The sequence below is a fragment of the Anastrepha obliqua genome, chromosome 4 (genome assembly GCF_027943255.1).
Source record: "Anastrepha obliqua isolate idAnaObli1 chromosome 4, idAnaObli1_1.0, whole genome shotgun sequence".
Classification (NCBI taxonomy): Eukaryota; Metazoa; Arthropoda; class Insecta; order Diptera; family Tephritidae; genus Anastrepha; species Anastrepha obliqua.
The window spans coordinates 68,882,241-68,904,527 of NC_072895.1; the positions used below are offsets into that span (position 1 = coordinate 68,882,241).

The 22,287-nt window shown below is 34.7% G+C and overlaps 1 protein-coding gene across 1 annotated transcript in view; it reads left to right on the plus strand.

Moving 5' to 3' along the window:
• Positions 1 to 22,287, plus strand: part of LOC129245798 (uncharacterized) — a 177,623-nt gene that overhangs the window by 51,854 nt on the left and 103,482 nt on the right. Inside the window, exon 3 of the mRNA XM_054884191.1 lies at positions 19,443 to 19,563. Within this exon, the coding sequence (XP_054740166.1) occupies positions 19,447 to 19,563 (117 nt within the window). The 5' untranslated portion in view covers positions 19,443 to 19,446. The remainder of the gene's footprint in view (positions 1 to 19,442; positions 19,564 to 22,287) is intronic.

Below are 22,287 nucleotides of genomic sequence, written 5' to 3' on the forward strand. Positions count from 1 at the left end.
CTCAATGAACTGTTTTTAATTAGCTTATCTGCATCTAGCGCGGTATGTTCTTTTCATAGGAGACGTGACTTGCTGATTGTGTTTGTGAGGGCAGTAGCAAAAGGCTTCTGATGGTTGTGCAAATTTTTGAGATATTTTTATTTGCTATTTTAGATTTCATTATAAATCACCAGGATTTGAAATTCTCTTTGCTTTTTCGTTTTTTTGAAGTACCATACCCTGCTGATATTTTCCTGATATTGCATTTTAACCCTTGTATGATATAATATCGGTGTAGAACAGGTCCCCTATCCACCACATCGATATTGGCCTTGTATAGTCTTACTGTAGTTGAAGTTGACTAATCTTCAAAGTTTCAGAATATAGCGTTTACAGAATTTAGCGTTGTATCTAAAAAGCGATCGTTTTCCATATGGCCGCCTTGATCCGCATAATAATTCATGATCTCGCATAACGAGTCCTTTCTTCTTCTTAATTGGCGCGATAACCGCTTACGCGATTTTGGCCGAGTTTAACAAAGCGCGCCAGTCGTTTCTTTCTCGTGCTAACCGGCGCCAATTGGACACACCAAGTGAAGCCAAGTCCTTCTCCACCTGATCTTTCCAACGCAGAGGAGGCCTTCCTCTTCCTCTACTACCACCAGCTGGTACCGCATCGAATACTTTCAGTGCCGGAGCGTTTGTATCCATTCGGACGACATGACCCAGCCAACGTAGCCGCTGGATCTTTATTCGCTGTGCTATGTCTATGTCGTCGTAAAGCTCATACAGCTCATCGTTCCATCGTCTGCGATATTCGCCGTTGCCAACGTGCAAAGGTCCAAAAATCTTGCGCAGAATCTTTCTCTCAAACACTCCAAGCGTCGCTTCATCGGATGTTGTCATCGTCCAAGCTTCTGCGCCATACGTAAGGACGGGCATGATGAGAGTCTTGTAGAGTGTTAGTTTTGTTCGACGAGAGAGGACTTTACTGCTCAGTTGCCTACTTAGTCCAAAGTAGCACTTGTTGGCAAGAGAGATTCTACGTTGGATTTCAAGGCTGACATTGTTATCGGTGTTAATGCTGGTTCCTAAATAGACGAAGTCTTTTACAACCTCGAAATTATAACTGTCTACAGTGACGTGGGTGCCGATACGCGAGTGCTCCGACTGTTTGTTTGAAGACAGGAGGTACTTCGTTTTGTCCTCGTTCACCACCAAACCCATTCGCTTTGCCTCTTTATCCAGTTTGGAGAAGGCAGAACTAACAGCGCGGTTGTTAAGGCCGATGATGTCAATATCATCGGCATACGCCAACAATTGTACGCTCTTATAAAAAATTGTGCCTGAGCGATTAAGTTCTGCGGCTCGTACGATGCTCTCCAACATCAGGTTAAAGAAGTCACACGACAGCGAGTCACCCTGTCTGAAACCTCGTTTGGTATCAAACGGCTCGGAGAGGTCCTTCCCAATTCTGACGGCGCTGCTGGTGTTGAGCAACGTCATCCTACATAGCCGTATTAATTTTGCGGGGATACCAAATTCAGACATCGCGGCATACAGGTAACTCCTTTCCGTACTGTCGAATGCAGCTTTGAAGTCGACGAAAAGATGGTGCGTGTCGATTCTTCTTTCATGGGTCTTTTCCAAGATTTGGCGTATTGTGAATATTTGGTCGATGGTAGACTTTCCAGGTCTGAAGCCACACTGATAAGGTCCAATCAGTTGGTTGACGGTGGGCTTCAGCCTTTCACACAATACGCTCGCTAGAACCTTATAGGCGATATTTAGAAGACTAATCCCGCGGTAATTGGCACAAATTGCAGGATCGCCCTTCTTATGGATTGGGCAGAGCACACTTAAATTCCAATCGGCAGGCATGCTTTCATCCGACCATATTTTGCATAGGAGCTGATGCATGCACCTTACCAGCTCCTCGCCGCCATGTTTGAATAGCTCAGCCGGCAGTCCGTCGGCGCCCGCGGCTTTGTTGTTCTTTAGCCGCGTTATCGCTATTCTCACCTCGTCATGATCGGGTAGCGGAACGACAATTCCGTCGTCAACGATTGGGGTATCGGGATCTTCACTTTCTCGGTGACATGCGCAGCTGTCACTGTTTAATAGGTTCGAGAAGTGTTCCCTCCATAATCTAAGATTGCTCTGTACGTCAGTCACCAGTTCGCCGTCTTTGTTCTTACAGGAAAACGCCCCGGTCTTGAAACCTTCTGTAAGCCGCCGAACTTTCTGGTAGAATTTTCGGGCGTTGTTCCTGTTGGCCAGCATCTCAAGCTCTTCGCACTCACGTATTTCGGCCTCTCGTTTCTTCTTTCGGATAATACGTCTCTCTTCCTTTTTCAGCTCTCTGTAGCGATCCCACATGGCTCGCGTTGCGCCCGATCGCAGCGTGGCTCTATAGGCGGCATCCTTTCTTTCTGCGGCAGCATGACATTCCTCGTCGAGTCCTTTAGAAGATGTAAAAGAAGATGAAGAAAAAGTGCACTGCAAAAAACGCGCTAAAAATTTTTGGCGAACAAATTTTCGAGGTTTTGGACAATTCCCGTTGGAGGGGCTGACTTAATTCACCAAATGTTTGCAAACGCCCAATGGTATAAAGGAATAGAACTAGATAAATCTTTCTTGAACACCACAAGTACCCTATGTCGACGCCAAGTGAGCCCCTTCAATGAATAGCCCTAATGATATTGCTTTAATCTGTTATCTTAAACTTCGCACTCTTAACTCTTCCTTTACTTAACTGACCAAAAAATCGCAATTAATAGAAATGTGGTGAACGAGAGCGAGCATGTCGCTCTTGATAGTTAAAATTTTGAACTAATTGTTTTCGGTTTCTTACAAACCAGCATTAAAAAAGGTAATCATGTTAACTTTGAAGTCAAATATGTGAAAAGCATGAGGGACTGATACATCACGCAGCATTCTAGAAAAAAATGTTCAGAATATTTTATACCTTATGTATTTCATATGCCTTTTATTCGAAGAAGGAGTAAATTTTCGTTTGAATTTTGTTTTTAATTCAAATTGTTTCTTCAGAGTCAAATCAAGAAAAGAATTTTTAATTACCATAGTTACCTTAAATAAAGGTAGGAACACGTTCTTTTTTCTAATCATATACTGCTGTCTTTTACGTAGCATGAAGGAAGAACTCATGGTGATTTCTGCATCCTTCTCAAATATCTTTGATTATAAAATACTTCTTGTAAGCGAACAATATATTGACATCGGGCTTAAATTAACATTGTTTGAGCTATTTTTGGGGCAATTTTAAAGAGGTTGTTTTTGAATAAATATTCATGAATATAAACCCAAATAGATTTTAGTGAACAGCGATGCAGAGTTATTTAATGCTAATGACAATGAAGATTTTTTGTCTTTGGAGAATTTAGAAGAAGGGTTCAGAAGGATTTTAATCATCAACATAGCTCAGTTCAAGATTTTGTTCAAATCGGGCTTGTGTTGAATAATGGGTTTACATTCAGAAATCATATCCTTCCTTACGGTGATATAAAATTTTAACGCCGCTACTCAAAATATTTCGAAGAAAACTAAATGCAATAGAGCTTCAAATATCAGTAGGTGGTAGCTTTAAAAACACTTCCTTCAGAAACTCCAGCAGGCCTGTGGTTAAGAGTAGATAAAAAGGGAAGTGCAGAACTTGAGAACTTAAAATAATAATACAAAACAGAAATATTTTTGCAATGATTTTTTTTTTATGATAATCTGGTAGATAATTTTATGTCCGCCGCGCCTAAGTTACATGGTTCATTTGATCAGTCCAGTTTTTGACTAGTTATTACAATAAATCTGAATAATAAATGTAAATGCTGATTGGGTTCAAAAATGCAACGCAAAGAATGGCATTTGACTGCAATTCTTGTACTAGTGGAATTTTATAGGCACGAAGGCCAAGATCCTTAAGTAACATTTTCCATTTAGTCGAAGGAACAGAAGTTCAGAACAACAACGAATCGACATTTCGGTGTCTTCTCCAACACTTCGCTCTATGAACTTCGCGAACAGATTTATTTATTTTTTCTTTCAAAGTAAATTTCCATAATTTGGAAGCGTTGTTCTGTTTTTAACGATTTATGATGACTTGCCCAACTTTACTTAACAGAAATGTCAACACAGTTTGCCATTCTCAGCTGTAAAACCTTTGTTATCGATATGAATAGTTCTCATGCGACTAAAAAAGCACACATCCCTTTTTTCTGAGTCTAAACTTAGTAAACTATGTATTTCGATTGTGCTAACTTATATGTGCCAAACATCTTTTAACTCGCATTCACTGGCCTCGAAATTATTTTTGTAACCAGTGGGGTTATTACTAGGTAAATTATAGTCTTGGATAGAAATATATTCGCAAAATATTACGGTTTCTTAGGTCGTACAATGCATCTCTTAAAATTCAACTGACGACTGCCAGAAACTACTTATCATAAGTAAGTGCACCTTTTTTTTCTGATACTTATTTTCTTATTCAAGTGTTTCTTGCACTTGAAGAATCCTTTTCAGAAGTTCTATTTTGTATCCAACTCAAACCATTTCAACGGTTGATCGAGACAACTAAATGCAGATATGCAAATGCCTTGTCAGCAACTGCAGTTCTAGATCATGAATAAGACATGTACGTACTGTTAAATATAAAAAGGAATACATATGCACATACCTGTAAGTATATAGTTCACTCACTACCCTTGGCAAGATTTTGCCTCATTTGTATGCTCGAATGCCATGAAATTTGTTGACATTGTATGCATTACATTTTTGTTTCATTTTCAAGCATCATACATGCACTCATATACACAGACATTCGTACTTAGTTGCAGGCGTATAAATTGTTTCTACAGTGTCGCGTAGGTGTTTCATTGCATTCTAAATAGTTGCTCAGTCGGCTACTCCTCTGCTTGACTAGTTGCTATGCTGATTGGCTGTGATAGCGGTTTGTAGCCTTCTGTTTCAATTCGCCTTCGCACTACAAACTTACATAGGCAGTCACATGCATTTTGATCTTTTTTCATGCTTTTGCTTGCAAAGCGCTGAGGTGATCTTAAAATGCACTACGCATACAAATATTACACTACTCTATACTTATATACATATATACATTTACCCATACTGTGTAAGTTCGTAGCTTAAGTATTTTGTTTCTTTGGCGTTGCTTTGCTCTAGAATGAGTAGAATTTTAATGCATGTTTTGATTTAATTATGCCACATTTTGAATTTTCTGTATTGTTTTTTGTTAACATCGTTTCAACGGAAATACGTTGTTTCTACAAAACTTACACACCTACCTACATATGTGAGCTGATGACCGCCAAATGAGACTTACAGCTTATAAATGGGTGTGTTTAAAGAGCAATTCAAAAATTCGTTTATTACCAATATACATAAAAGCGGGAACAAACACAACATTTTAAATTATAGGCCAATCTTTAAACTTACTAAAATATCAACACTTGATGAATTAGCTATCAAGGATAAATTAAATTTTGCAAGCAAAAGTATAATTCGCCCTTTTCATCATGGATTCGTTGCTTGTCTGCCTACTCTTACTAATCCAGCCGCTCTTTCGTTCTACTTTATAAAATCAAGTGGATACTATACAAACTTTTCCAACGCATTTTATTGATTTACTTAAATCTTACCTTAATAACCAATATTCGTTATTGGTTGTAGATATGGTAAATTCTATCCATTCGTCGCATCGTCAGGTGTTCCTTAAGGAAGTATTTCTGGGTATTACTGTTTATTTTGCTTATTAATGATTTTTCACAATGCTTTATAAATGCAAAATATGTTTTATTCACCGATGACTTAAAGGTCATCGCAAGGGTTTAAACTCGGTCAAAATCGCGTAAGCGGTTATCGGCCAATTAAGAAGAAAACTTAAGGAAGGCAGCTGTCGAATATAACTCAAAAAGTAATAAAAATATCAACTTAAAATTTTACAGAGATAATCTTTGACATATTGGCCTTTGCCTATGCCTCAAACTTTATATTAATTATCACTAAAAATATTGTTTTGATCAATTTGTTTATAAAGGCAGTGTAATTTTTTTCTTTTACACATCAAATTTTCATTGTTTTGTTGTTTTGTGTTAAAAATTAGGTAAGTGTAAAGCGAAATTATTTATTTTAATGAAACATTTTTGTCTGCTTGATTTCACTTGATTACAAGAGGCTCAATTAAAGGACCCACGTTTGAGTAGCTGTAGGGCGGTCATTTGTTTTTTTTTTCAAAAAAGTTTTTGTATATTCACTTAGGCATGAATATTATTGTAATATGTTATTTGTTTTAAGATAATAAATACTCTCAATTTTGCCCAAAAAATGATTGAAAAACTTTAGGGATAAACGCTAAAAAAAAAACACTTTTTTCATGAATTTATTGTAGCGAAACGGTTCAAGTCAGTTTATTAAAAGTTGTTGCATATTATAAAGTAACATTTCAAGAATATTTGATAAAATCTTCATGTACAAATATTGCAAAATGAGTGAATGAGAGCACATTTACGTAGACGTCTTTTCAAAAATACATTTTGCAGTAGTCAGCATATCTCAGCGTAGAATCATCTGAAATCAAAAAAATCGAATAATTTAATATAGTATGAGTTAAACTTCCCCCCAACGTTTATTTTGACGATTTATTTTCATTTTCAGCCATTTGGTAGTCGTTTGAAGTAAAAAGTGATTTTTGACGAAAAAATGCCGCCATTTTGTAGGTGTAAAACCACCTTAATATAAAAAAAAATGGCGAAAAAAAACGTTGGGAGGAGGTTTTTTATATGTAAAATATGTGTGCAAAATTTCAAAAGGATCGGTTGAGTAGTTTTCAAATGCCAATGACTACGCACTTTAAAAAAAAGGTTCGAGAAAACCGCGTTTAAAGTTTGTAACGGACTACGCGCGCAACTGCTGCGTCTCGACAGATGTTTGAGGCGGCTCGGCTTTATACTCTATAACTTAAAAAGTTTTGCTCGGATTGACTTAAAATTGTAACACGGTATTTTTGAAATGTTTTACTACAATAACATGCAAAAAAAATCGATTTTTATCCCGAACCAAATATGCTAATATAGATCGTTTTCAGAATTCAATAAGCTGTTAAAATATAATTATTTTGATATTTCATTACTCAGAGCCTTTCTCCAATGAGACTTATATCAAAGTTAGTCATTGAAAGTTCTATTTTCCTCTTATTTGTAATATTAGTCCGTAAGGGTGCAATAACTCATTGATTTGTATAAATAAATAAATCAAACTTAAATCACAAATATTAATTTTTAATAATGAATATGTGTAATTATATTACATGAAAAAGTTGATGTTGAAAATAGGAACAAAATTTCAATGATTGAAGGTACAAAACATATTGCGCATATAAAATGTTTTAATTACCACTTACAAATACCAGAAAAAAAACTTCGAAAAAGCTTCTTAGTTTATAAGAAATCAATTTAATTGATTATAATGATGTTTCTGTAGAGTCGCATAAACAGTCAAACTTGATTTTGTGCCCTGGATAAGGATCACACAAAAAAGCGCACAATCATTTAAAAAAAAAAAAGCTATAAACGATAGTTTTTACAAACTTATAAAGAAAATATTTTATGTGCGTGGAAGAGGGATCGCACAAAAATGTTTCACTTAGGAAATATAAATACATGAAATAGCACGAAAAAAATTCACAAAAAAATCCAAAAAAATTGCAATAAATAAATTAACTAAACAATTATAATAGCATTAAAAAATAAATATTTTTTTATTTTATTTCAAATATTATTATATCTCAAATATAAGGAACTTATAAATTTGTACACCTTCCAAAAAATTCAGATACACATTTTTAAAATCGTGTATCTACCATGCTTTAGCTTTGCATGCTTTGGCTTGTGTGTGTTTTTGTTTTGTTTTGTTGCACAAGGTAAATTTTATGTACTCATTATATACAAAAAAATATACAATTCTTCCTTCGGCGATTTTCTTCCTCATCTCTCACATATTTACTCTCATAAATTCCAGGGTTTTAATAAAGAACTTTTAGTAATTAATCTTTCAGCGCAAAATTTACGTTGCATCTTCTTCAGACTTTAAACTTTAACGCCACTTTGCAGCGGCTGGTTTAGCTTCCTTCGTGTTAAAGTGTATTGTAATAAAATTTGATAAATTTGTACAGACAAATGGCATTTCATTAATTATCAACAAAGGAGTGAGTGTACACGAAGCAGCCTCGCAATATACTAAAATGAAGAGTCACAAATTTTGTGGTGATATAACCTTAACAATTTAAATCTAAAAAAACAGCATGGACATTTTTCTCTTCATGAGAAAAAAAAATTCAAAATTAAATAAACCTTTAGGCCATTTTTATAGATTAGTGAGGAAGAAGAAGTTTAACACGCGCATATGAAGATTCACGGAAAAACAACAACAAAAAAGTAATTCGAATGCATTTAATCATAAAAATTGCCGCTTTTTTAAGATGACAAACTTTACTACCTATGAAAAAAAAGTAACTATGTAAAAATAAAAAAATGTCAGCAACAGCAAATGCATAACTAAAATGGCAACTGCTTTAAGTCATAAATACACAAATTTTACTGTAGTCTACCTTCGAAGTGTTCTTTGTCTGTTCACTGTGTAGCTCCTTCCAAATGTATGCAGAAGTGCAAGCAAATAAATGCTTTTGATAACTTAATTTTTTGCCATCCATCCAACAATTTGTGGCTTTTGGCACTTGAAGTCACCTCTTTATGAGGGCTCTTGGGTTTTTATTGTTCTTGAGCCTCAAAGTGGGCTACATAAATAAGCTAAATCACTCAGCACTGCTGCATACTTTTATGTACATATACATATACACATGTATATATGCAGACGTTTGCATCAAGAAGTGATGCATTTGTCCATGGCATGTCAGAATAAATGAATTCAAGGAACTCTTTTGAAGTGGTGCCTTCACTTTTATTATTCGGTTTTTGAATTCGTTTGCTTTTGTAAATATTGCATATTTGGTTACTTAAAGTGCTTTCCTGCTCTTAATTGAAATGCAAATATTGGTTGGCAATTTTTATGTAAAATTTCTTCATTTCATAAAAATAACGGATGTTCAGTTTATTGTAAAGAGATTAAAAGGTATTTAATGAAACTATGAAAACTTGAAGTATTTCAGTAGATAATTTGAAATAAAAAATATTCGATTCCAAAATTGCGCTGTCAAGCCAGTACAAGATATTTTTAACATTTAATTTTTCACTTAACTCCTTTGTTCTAGACGAACTAATTTCCGAAATTCCTGTGAAAAACCAAATATTTAGCCAGTAGTTCTGAAAAAAAACTGTATAACGAATTAATGCATATATAAATGAATGAAAGGGAATGAAATCGGATCATTATTAGAACAAATTAATATTGATATAAAGATAAAAATATTTAAAAAAAATTTGATGAACGAATAAATTACAAGATGGGAAAGCAATGATTGATACCAAGAAATGGGTGTTTGGCGCTATAAGTTTGGTGAGCTGCTACCGTCACAACAAAAAATTAACGAAATTAAAGCAAGATATTGATTTGAAACATTCTGAATTAAGCTGCAGAAATAGCACCACGCTTCACCATAGCACGGCCACACCTCTTACAATTTGTATGGCCTTGTGAACTGAGCGAATTGTTATAGGAAGCATTCCAACAGACACATATCTTAACCGTAACCTGGCACCTTATTACCAACACCTTTTTCTGTTGCTCAAAAACTATTTTAAGGGAGTAAAGTTAAACCCGAAAAGCGCCTGTAAAATACATTACAACTATTTTGTCGCTCAGAAAACTCCGCAATTCTACACTATCGGAATAACAACTCTAACAACTAATTAAAAAATTATACTTAAAAAAAAGATTTGTAAAACATAAAAATTTGTTCTAACTTTTCTCATCGAGCTTTATCAAACTTTTTAGGCTACGCCATATTTTACGGCAGCTCAAGTTTAAAACAGAAGTACGCTACGTGGTTATACACTCTCCATAAAGCTTCATTTTATATTGAGAATTGCCTAAAATAAAGCCATCACACACCCAAAACACTTAAAGTCCACTTCTGGGGTTTCGTATTTTTTTCTTTTTACTGCTTTAGCTTCCTGTGTCACTCCCAATCGCATTGTTTTTATTATTTGAAATTGCTCGACCAAATGAAATGTTTTCAAGTTGTTATTGAAAGACTGAAGTACGCCCTCTTTTGTGATTCTTTTCTTTAATTTCTTCTTATTTTACTGCTGGCACTATTTTTGGTACTCATTTTATTTTATTTATGATCCCAAGGCAGTGGAATTTCGTTTATTATTTACTGAATTGTTGATGTTCTTCAAACGAGTTTATCTTTTTTGATATTGATGTTTTGATTATTCTATTCCTATTAACCCATATAACGCAAGGAAAATAATGTTTCCGCATTCACATATTGAATCATAAATATAAGTATGTGCATATGTAATGGACTATGAATAAGTTCGTGCGGTTTTTTTCGAAATTTGAAACTTTATTGACGTAAAATGGTTACAAATTTAATATTCAAAGTATTGTCCATCGCTTACTACTACTTTTTCCCATCTTTCTGGCAATTCACGGATTCCCTTTGTGAAAAATTCGGTCGGTTTTGCCGCAATCCACGAATCGATCCATTTTTTGACTTCATCGTAATTACGGAAGTGCTGGTCAGCCAGGCCATGTTGCATCGATCGGAAGAGATAGTAATCGGATGGCGCAAGGTCTGGACTATACGGCGGGGGGGGTAGGACATCCCATTTGAGCGTTTCTAAGTATGTTTTGACCACTTGTGCAACATGTGGCCGAGCATTGTCATGTTGCAAAATAGCTTTGTCGTGTCTATCGGCGTATTGCGGCCGTTTTTCTCGCAGTGCTCGGCTCAAACGCATCAATTGTCGTCAGTAGACATCCCCCGTAATCGTTTCATTCGGTTTCAGTAGCTCATAATACACAACACCCAGCTGGTCCCACCAGATACACAGCATAACCTTCAGGCCATGAATATTCTGCGCCGACGTCGATGTTGAAGCATGGCCAGGGTATCCATACGTTGCCCGACGTTTTGGATTGTCGTAATGGACCCACTTTTCATCGCCAGTCACAATTCGATGCAAAAAACCCTTTCTTTTGTGCCGTTGAAGCAGTTGTTCGCATGCCATAAAACGGCGTTCAACGTCTCTTGGCTTCAATTCATACGGCACCCAATGGCCTACCTTTCGGATCATTCCCATGGCTTTTAAACGTTTGGAAATGGTTGATTGATCAACTCCCAAAGTTTTTGCAACCTCTTCTTGCGTTTGAGCCGGATCTTGATCGAGCAATTCCTCCAATTCGGTATCCATGAACTTTGGCGGCGCTCCCTCGCGTTCTTCGTCTTCCAAGCCAAAATCACCACTTTTAAAGCGTGCAAACCACTTCTGGCACGTTCGCTCAGCTAGAGCATGCTCACCATAAACTTCCACCAAGATACGATGACTTTCGGCTGCTTTTTTCTTCATATTAAAAAATTCCCCGCAAAAACACATTATTTGGCACGAAATTCGACATTTTCAAGTGTGGTAAAAATATTGTTGTTTACGCTTCAAATAAAAAACTTATACTGACGTTTGTGCCTTACGACAGTAGCTCTCCAATGAATGTTTAGAAATGTGGATCGATGGAATAATAATCAAGTTACGCCATCTGTTGTAAAACCGCAAGGAACTTATTCATAGTCCTATTAATATATTTATATTAAAAATGATTGAATACTTAGCAATGTTTTTTTCATATACTGAATAAAATTATTATTGATACAATTATAATTGATAATCCATTTCACTGTACCAAAAATACAAAAGTAGTTTCGAGATTCATGAAAACCGACTTTATTTTCTTTCAATTATATTTGTTTCAACATTGTTTGCATGTTTGTTTGGACGGCACTGATTTCTGCATATAAATTCACTCACAATCAATAAGATGTAAATTCAAACTCATTACATTAATTTTTCAGCAGAATGCTTCATAAGCCGTCATTGAGTGAATTCATGCAACTTTCTAAGCGAGACGCGCCAAATATATCCGATTTAAGTGTAGGGGCTTCCTAGATAGCGAATGCAAACCCTTATTCCTCCTTTATATATGATTCACATCTACTCTCTTATGTCGGTGCTTATCAACGCGAGTTCGCGAGCCGAATTACCTGTCTGCTCTATGGAGTGGATTTGAAATATAATGGTAAATGGAAATGATGGATTGACCAAGAAATATGAACAGTGGTTCTCTTGCAGCATCTAGTCTGCGCAATTTATTATCTTTTGATTAAGATAATTTATGAATATATATATCTATATATAAGTTCAATTACTATTACCTGCGTATTAATTGCAAGCCTTTCACTTGATACTACTTTCAAAGAATTATGTAAGTCCTTACCGGAGTTAGAAAAGATCTGATACAGAAAAGAAATAACACCGATCCAGCTCAACTAATGGCTACCTAAAAAATTTTGATTTGGAAAGGAAATACGTATACCTTTCATACTTAAATAAATGTCTATTTCAAACATTTGTAAAAGTTCTTCTATGAATGATAAGTATATAAATAGACAGAATATAAAATAAAATTTAAATAAAACATAAAAAATCTTTCAAGCTGAACTTTTTTTCGTAGAGTTTTTATAAATATATAGTTCAAAGCTCCAAACTTTCTATAAAATTAATAAAAATTAAAAATTTGAAATTCATACATTTTCAACATTTTAATCAGAATCTCTAGAAAACTGCCGGATATGAAGATTCTTGCCCATTAAGTTTTGGTATAGTAAAGTGTAAGCTTGAAGTCGTTTAAAAGTCGCGCTGATTTTTAACAATTTTTTTAAGATATTGAGAATTTCATTCCCTATAAAGCACATGTTCGAAAGTCTTTTATACGTAAGTCTTTTTATAAGAAATACATTTTATTAATAACTATCATTTTACTCAATCAATAAAGAATTTTTTTTTTGGCGTCAGGTCAAGAAAGGCTAAAATTTTAAAATTGTTCAGCTTCAAAAAAATTCATCATCTCAATAAAACTAAGATCGTCAATAATTTATCAAGTATACATTCACCTACTTAAGTATAATTCGTCTTTCCAAACATTTATCTAGCCACCTAATCTTGTGGATTAAATAGATTAATTTAGTAAATAAATATTTTTACCAAGCTGAGTAAGAAAATATTTTTCAAGCTGCATTTACTTAAAACTATAAATTGTATCAATTTGATAGAGAAAAATCAATTTATATTTTAAAATATTCATCCAAGTGCCGATTAAATTTTAAATGTCCCAGGTGGTGTTAGATATGAAATTTTTATTTTTTAACATTAGCTAATTTCGCCAATTTTAAGGCGCGCCTGCTTAAATTCAAAAAAAGCTATTTATTATACAATTCATGTCTTTACTTTGCTGTTGTCTCTTGACACAAACAACAAAATCAGCGCCAGCAAACAGTACTCATGGTAGTAAAAACAAAAACAATAGCAACACCATCAACAATCGTAGAGCGCAGAGTGAATGTAACGATGTATTAGTAGGCAGTCACAGTCACTAAAATATAGGTTGGTATGTACAGTGTGTGCTACTGAAAATCGTACAGCGATCTCCAGACAAAGTTAACAATACTCATGTTTTGTTTAATTTATTATTTAAGTTCAATTTGTTTAATTATTGTACAATATAGTTTACATAGTAAGGAAGTACTAGAATACATAAAAAGGAAAGTGTGAAACTTCTTAAAATACTTAATAAATTGCAAACTCTTTCGATTTTTTTTTTAATTTTGACAGGTACATAATTTTATAAATCATTTAATTTTATTTTGTATATGTGAATGCAATTCCAAAGTGGTCAATATTGTCAATATAGAAGTTATAAAATTTTGAGATGAAAGCCTTATGTATTTTCTCAATAAAAAACACAATTACCATAATACTCTATATGAAGAACATAGGGAAGAAGTTTAGCGATATGCCATATAACTCCTACATTGCTAAAGTTGTGAATTCGTTGTTATAAAAACTGCATACTCGCAAAAATTGTATAAAGCCATTTTTTTTTTGGATTTAGCATTTTATATAAATATACATATTAATGAACCCTATTAGCATGGTAAATTAATAAAAAAATTAAAAAAAATTAACAGTTTTTCCATTTACATAGTCTAAAAACAAATTAAAAAGGTCTGATATTTCTGAAATTTGTATCGATATTTTTTTTTTTAATTTTGTTGTTTGTATTTGTATTGTTTGTTAGGATATGAATTTATAATAACTTAACATTAAATTACAGCTAAAAAATATAAAAAAACTGGACGTACGATTTTCTGTGACACTCACTGCATGTTTGTACTAAGCATATGAATATTCTTCTGAAATTTGAAGCTTTGCAACACAGGTGTTTCGCGGCTCAAATTGAAGCGACGCCAACGATGACCGCCACAGTGCTACTCACCTGTTTTCTCACAATTGGAAATAATTCTTTTGAAGTTCACTCAATTCATCTTTTCTCTTGTGTACGAGTACTTTTGCGCTGTCGCTATGGTGTGCTGTGCTATCTTTCACTACGCTCACTATTGCGAGTGCATCACGGAGGCGTTTCTTACAAAGAAAAACGCGCGGGTGGGCATTGCAGTCTGCAAATGTATTGGACGAGTACTCACGTACTTATAAAGTGTGTTTACTTATAGTGTATCGCTTCATATATGCGTTCGTATATATGAGCGCTTTTTGCATTCCGTACGACAAATTGATTGAAGGTTGGTCGTCAGCACTCATTTAGGCGGTGAGACACCCCGCTTTTTTTCATCCTCTTCTTCTTCCACTTTGCCGCCTTCTGCTTTTTAGGCGCGCACCTTTTCGGCAAACGGCCAAAACGTCGCTCAATTTTTAATGTATTTATGGAACAAAAGCCACACACAACTCATTGACTGTCAGTTGGAAAAGAAGTAACGCACTAAACGATACGCAATAAGCGCTGTAACGCATCGGAAATTAATTAAAAGAAAAAAAAAATTCATCGGAAACTTAACTTTTCCCCGAAGAAATTGCTCTGACCGCTATTGTCGTCGCCACTAAGAATTCTTAATGTGAAAATATTACTTTGAAGAAAATATTACAAGTGCATAATTTTACAACTAAACGTATCTACAGTGTTTGTTTGTGCGCATATGTGTGTAATTTTTTTTGTAATTTCCTGTGAACGCAGTTAGCGTACAAAGCATGAGAAAGTAGCAAGTGCCATCTGCGCCGTCTGTGCCATTTCGATTTTACATACAAATACTTTTTTTTTACTTACGACTTTTCACGTAAATATCTCTTCCTGCTATTTTTGCTGTTGTTATCATCGCGTAGATTTTTTAAAATTATTTTTCATTACTTTTCGACTCGCGTATAAGTTTTACGTGCGCGGGTTCGTCTCTTAAGTCTTTTGCTTCTCCTATTAATTGTTTAGAATACCGCCATACACACATCCATACACACATTTTGGTATACAGAATTCGTCATAACACTCGGTCATCAGTCGTCAGTCGTCTTGTGCGTGTCTCGTGATTTATTGCCTTCTGCCGTTGGCCGCTTCGCTGCGCTTTGCCGTGCCTTGTTACTTTTTGTCACCAGAATGGGCGTGTTGTGGTTCATTACAAAGTACCTGCCATGTACTGGGTAATAAAAAGAATTTTTTAACATCTGTATATCGTCTGTACGCTTTTCTGTATGTCTTTTACAATTATTCTTTATACGAGCTCTACATACTTGCACTTGCTCTACGCAGGTGGGTGGTTGATAGGTACGATATACTTGTATTTTGGTTAAAAAATTGTATAGCGCTTATGGCTGTCGGCCAACTTTCACCGCATTCACAGGTGTTTCACACCGAATAGGTATTTTTACTGCTTTTTTTCATTGAATTCTTGCTCGCTTTTGTTGTATTATATGAATCAGTGAATTACCTGGCTGCTCAAGGAAAAAATGAGAACTCAGCTCAGATTTGTATTTAGTTCAACACTGGAATTCTAGATTTTAAGAAGAATATTTAGATAATTTTCAAATAGCTAAAAATTGATATCTGTAACAGAAAATCTATTTTGTATAAACATTAAAATTGATACTAAGTTTTTAGCACCCATTTCTTTTTGTCTGTTAAATCCAGTTAGAATAAATAAGCTTATGAGTATACAGCCATCCTCTACCACCAATAAGCAGCTATTATTTTACGGACTCTACTTGTGCGAAAACTTAATTGGGTACTACTAGCCTAGATATAGAATCTATTTGGCTTGCCATGTTATTTCTCGTCCTCCTAAACCTTTCAAGATAGCTGAAAATCATGTCATAGGCCATTGCGACATAGAAGATAACTGTAACTGGATTCTCTTTTTGTATTATTAAAAGCTATGGACGCACTTCGAGAGTATTATCGTTCCCTAAGAGTGGTTTTGTTTTAAACCGTAATGAAATTGGAACTAAGCACTTGAATTGAGGAAAGCAGGTAGAGAATGGTAGCAAAACGTAATCAGTTGATAGGTCTCAGTAGATTAGAAACTGGAAGTGAAATATTGTCGGGCCCCGATAAATATGCATGTTTTCCCTTCTCGAATGCAGTGATAATAGCAGCCACTTTTAGCAGCCTATAAAATATCTTGCTCGCTTTTTAGTTCATTGTACGTATTTTGGTAATAAAATAATGTTCGCCATTGCAGTGAGCACTTGGGCCCCTTAGGCACTATTGACCTATTAAGTTTCAATTTCACTTTCCTTCCTAACCCATTTATATTTATTACCATATTTTACACACATTCATAGCCCTTAACTATCAGTTTGGTAGTTAATTAAAATTCCTTTAACTTATTTATTTATCTAGTCATTTTCTTTAGGTGAAATTAGTAGCTAATATTGATAGGCCTTAAATTTACGAATTTCCAGAATTTTTTAAGGTGAAAAAATTAACAACGATATTTAGTTTATGTAGTTTGCCACCTTGAATGAATGAGTTGGTGCGAAATTAACTTTAGAGCTATGCTCTAGTAGACTTTTTTGTCAGAATTTCATGTAGTATCCGATGTCGAAAAAAATAGTGCCACACAAATTGACTCAAACTAATATATATTTATACACATTTTATAATACCTGAAAATCATACTTGGGTGATGGGTGAAATTTTCACTCATTCATTTATTTGGAAAATAAGAAAACAAAAAAATTAACAAAGATAGAAACAAAAAAGTTATGAAAGTCAATTTTGCTGATTGAAAAATATATAACTTTAAGGATTTGAGTACGATTAAAGTATATTAAAACTCTTAATATGAAAAAATTTCAAGCGACTTAAAATCCTTAAAGGTGTATTAAATTGAATACGTTCAAGGAGAGAGGCACTGTAGTCTGTAATAATATCTAATAGCGGTCGCCCCTCGGCAGGCAATGGCAAACCTCCGAATGTATAGCTGCCATGAAAAAGCTCCTCATAAAAATATCTGCCGTTCGGAGTCGGCTTAAAACTGTAGGTCCCTCTATTTGTGGAACAACATCAAGACGCACACCACAAATAGGAGGAGGAGCTCCGCCAAATACCCAGAAAGGGTGTACTCGCCAATTATATATATATATATATATATGGGGCATTCTTCGCCAACCGGACACCCCCATCTGCCCAGAACAGTTTTTATAAAAAAAATTTTCCCCTATGCCGAAATAAAAGCTTATGTCATGTACTTTAATTTGTCATGTGGCACTTTTTAAATATTCAAGATGGACCTACTTTTTTAGGCGATAATCTTGAATATTTAAAAAGTGCCACATGACAAATTAAAGTACATGACATAAGCTTTTATTTCGGCATAGGGAAAAATTTTTTTTATAAAAACTGTTCTGGGCAGATGGGGGTGTCCGGTTGGCGAAGAATGCCCCATATATATATATTAAATTCAAAGACGAATGAAATGAACTTCAGTCTAAAAGTGCGTCAAAGAAAAAAAAAATTGTTTGAAATCTATTCAGAGTCTACTGAATGCGAGGAGTACAGATTGAATAACATTGAAGCCAGCTGCTTACTAACGATACATAAAGACATATATTAAAATTAGCGTTCCTTGAAAACTTCGAAGCTCTTTTTTATGAAGCCAATTAAGTAAATATTAATAACATTCATTCAAGAATGTTTCTAATTTTTCATTTGTGGTATTTGTTTGGTGGTTAACCAACTCTTATACAAAAGATTTCACTCTGAGCACTTTATTTAGATTGTCCCACTTCATCATCTCGATGCATACACCAAGGTTTTATCTCTTATTCGAATACCTTTAAGGAGCAGAGAAACCGTTGGTTTTACTACTATGAGAAGATCAAATGGTCACATCAATTATACATCCTACTGTTCTCTTAACACCCACTCAATCGACCGCACAAACGCAAACAGTTCACACACGCTCCCGCATATATTTACATATATGCATGCCCATGGGTTTTGATCTTCATTTGCCAACGTCAACGACTGACTTATGCTGCCGTAGGTATAATAAAACAAAAGAACCTCCAAACACTTAAAACAAGCACAAAACACAAAAGAACAAACCCTTTTGCAAAACAAACTCAAACTGTTTGAGAGACTGTCTGAGACTTCTGCGGCACACTCTTGTCGACAGTCAGTCATCGTAACTGGCGGCATTGACTTTGATGATTTCCCCAAAAAATGCAACTGGACAGTGTCACCATGTTGCACTTCCTGGTGCATGGACTAAAAAGGTCTTTCACCTCTTACACTGTGCTGCTAACTCAAAGAGGCAAATACTCAACACCACACACACTTCAACAAATAAATATAAATATTTATTACTTTTGAATACTGGACAAGCAAATGTGTACTCATGTGTACCCAAAACAAAAGAAAACCGTGCATTGAAAAATGACAAACAAACAAAGCAGGGCAGGTATTCATTAATTTAGTCTTTGTGCAAATCCTTTTTTAATGTCGTTTCTTGTGTGTGCAGCAAAAACAAAACAAAACATACCCCGCAAATGCCAACTTTTACGAAATGCCTATATTAATATAACTTTTTTCTTTTTTCATGTTGCCCTGCTGGTGATCGTCTTTCTTTGGTCATTTCTTAATTTATTAATCCATCCAAAAATGTTTTCTCATTCTAAATTTGCATCTGCAAAATACTTAAAAACTGCCACATCATTAAGAATTGCGCCTTTGTTGTTCATTACCTTACATAAAGTATTATTTTTATTATTGTAAGAAATGTACATACAAGAAATTTGGCACACCAGTAATTTTACTTAAATTATATTCATGGGTTCTCTCTTGGAAATTGAGGTTATTTTTAAATTGCTTCAATATTTTTTAATTTATAATCTCTTATTTCCTTCATTTCTTTTGCAGCATCATGGTGTCTCGCCGCAAAATTCTTTCACGTTCTAGAGATGATCTGAATTTGGATCAGACTTTTAGTCCACAGGAAGAGGAGGAGGATGTATGGTATCAAAAGGATAAACTATACAAGGTAAGTGAAAAAAAGTATTATGTAAACAGAGAAAAGGATTCGAAGTCCTCCAACGAAAATAACATTCCAAATTTATGTGTTCAGCTGCTTCATTCGAATTTATTTTTTTTTTTTAAAGACTGCAGGACCCCCACTGACTATTATACATACTTATACATATGTGTAAAACCTACAGACCATTTTTCCCATACTGCTCCAGGAAAATTAGTCAAATTTTCTAATGTTATTAACTAGTCTACGCTTATGGCGAATAAATACAATTATTATAATACATTGAATCTAGTTTGGATATATTATCGAAAATAATCAGAACCCACTCAGATTGCTAATAGCATGAATAATGTTCATGAGAATGAGGTTTCTTATTCCTCAGGTATTCATAAATTGTCAATATTTCCAATATGGGTCATGTATCCACATAGATGTGTGCGCATACTTATGTATTTTTGTACAGGGTACGGATGCCAATTCGGGTCATTCAGCATCTCGGCCTTTGTTTAATTTCGGAAATCCCTGGACTGTCGATTCAAATTTATTCACTTAGATGCAGTAAGTAAAATTTTCATGACAAAAATCTCGCTTTTTGAGGAAATAAAAGCTTTATTTGCAACAATAGTTGAAGCGACCGCCGTAGCCGAAATGAATTGTTAGATAGGATGATAGAAACAGATTTTTCTATTAGCGAGCGCCATTCGGCAGGTAATGGCAAACCTCCGATTGTATTTCCTCATAAAAATCATTTGTCGTTCGGAGTCGACTTAAAGCAGTAGGTCCTTCCATTTGTGGAAAAACATCAAGAAACCCGTCACAAATAGGAGGAGAAGCTCAGCCAAACACATAACCGAATTGGACGAGCTAATTATTTATTTATTTTTGTTGAGCTTTAAGCGCTGGCAAGACTATTTTTTTATAAACCAGCTGAGATTATATTTGAGTAAGCATTGTGTTTTAAGAGTGCGAAAAAGTAGCCCCAAAAATTACTGTGACACATAACATTCAGTAGTTTGCAAATTTCATTTAGCAAATCTTACGATATGTACACTTGTGTTCGCAATAATAGCAGTGCGTCATATTGAATAACTTTTACTATTTTTTAGTTTTTTATAAAAATGTAGTCCATACCACGCCAAAAACTATATAACTTAGAGTTTCAATCCTTGTACAAAACATAAAATATTCTAAAAATTTTATGAAACTTTGTTGACATATTTGAAGCATGCAGTTTTATGCCCCGTTGAGCTTCGATGTGGATAAAATATCTTGTGAATTTTTGATCATTTTTTGTTGGTTTGTCGTGTGCATTTTCTCAATTCAATTACGTTACTTTGGCGGTTTGTTAATAGGCAGTTCGGAAGAGGAGAAAACCCTTGAAATATCTATTTTTTCTACAACAACCACTTACGTTCTTTTTTATCCTTCATTTTTTTGATATTTTAAACTTAAACTTAGACGCGAATGTAAATTGGCAAGGGCCCGATTTTGCCAACTACCGATCAAATTGCCAATCTTCCCACCGTGCCACTTCTTTACTTGGCCCTTAGACGCTTTCGTTGGATATATTATATAAAAAATAAAATCCCTAAATAAAAAAAAATCGGGTCATCGAAGAAAATTATCAAAAAATCAAACTATGCAAAACTGTTATACAAGTTATACAAGTGCAATTGTTATATAAGGTGACGCAAAAATAATAAATTTTTCTTTTAAATAACTTTTTGACTAAATAAAAAGTATTCAGTATTTCAAAATTTTTCAGTAGATTTTTAGCTGATAGGAAGCTTTTTGTAAAAATGTGTGCGGAAGAATCGTCCGTAACAGTAAACGCGTGGTCTGCTATACCTCAGGGGACACACTGGGGTCCACTATTGTTTATCAATTTATTAATGCGAAATTTTTAATGTTTGAGAATGATGTGAAGTTGTTTTTGAGAATCCGTAATATGACTGGCTACAGTAATCTTCAAATTGACCTTGAAAATTTTCACACGCACAGTGAATAAATTACATCTAAATATTCAACATTTTCTGGGGCATGTAGATCATATTGTGTCTAAAGTATTTTCAATAATTGGGTTTATTCGTAGGAACTCCAAAGATTTCCCTGATCCAATGACTTTAAAAGCACTGTAGACTATTGTTGCATAATTTGGAGCCCTTGGTTGGTAGTTTGAAGAGTCGAACTAGATCTTTTGCACCATTTTGTTGCCACATCCTCGTTACCAACTTGTTTAACAGTTATTAACAGCAAGACTATATCCATTCTGTGCGGACTAGAAACCTTATTAGGCCGTTGACGTCTAAGCCATACAGTTGTTCGAGACTCTCGAACAGCGGTTTACCCAGGGTTAACATTCTGTCCTTTCATAGGGCAAGGCATTCACAGAGGGAATGGAAAATTGTTTCCTTTTTCTCCGGTTGTTTACAACTATGACCATGTGTTGTGAGGGATGCCCATTTTGGTAGCTTGTTCTCCGATAGACCAAAAAATAGTTATGACTGCCGTTAGTCTACAGGCGTCCCGTCGTTTTATGTTTATCAATGTTGACGATAGCTTGAGGTTGTAGGTAGGCTATAACGTCCTGCTAATTTTGGATTTCGTCTGGTCTCTCCATCTACAATCCGCGATTCGGATGTATTTTGAGGAAATTGTATTCTTGATTCCGCTCAGTAGTAAGAGTATCGATTCTGCAAAAATGTTGTTCATGGCAGATCCCTCCCTTGCCGG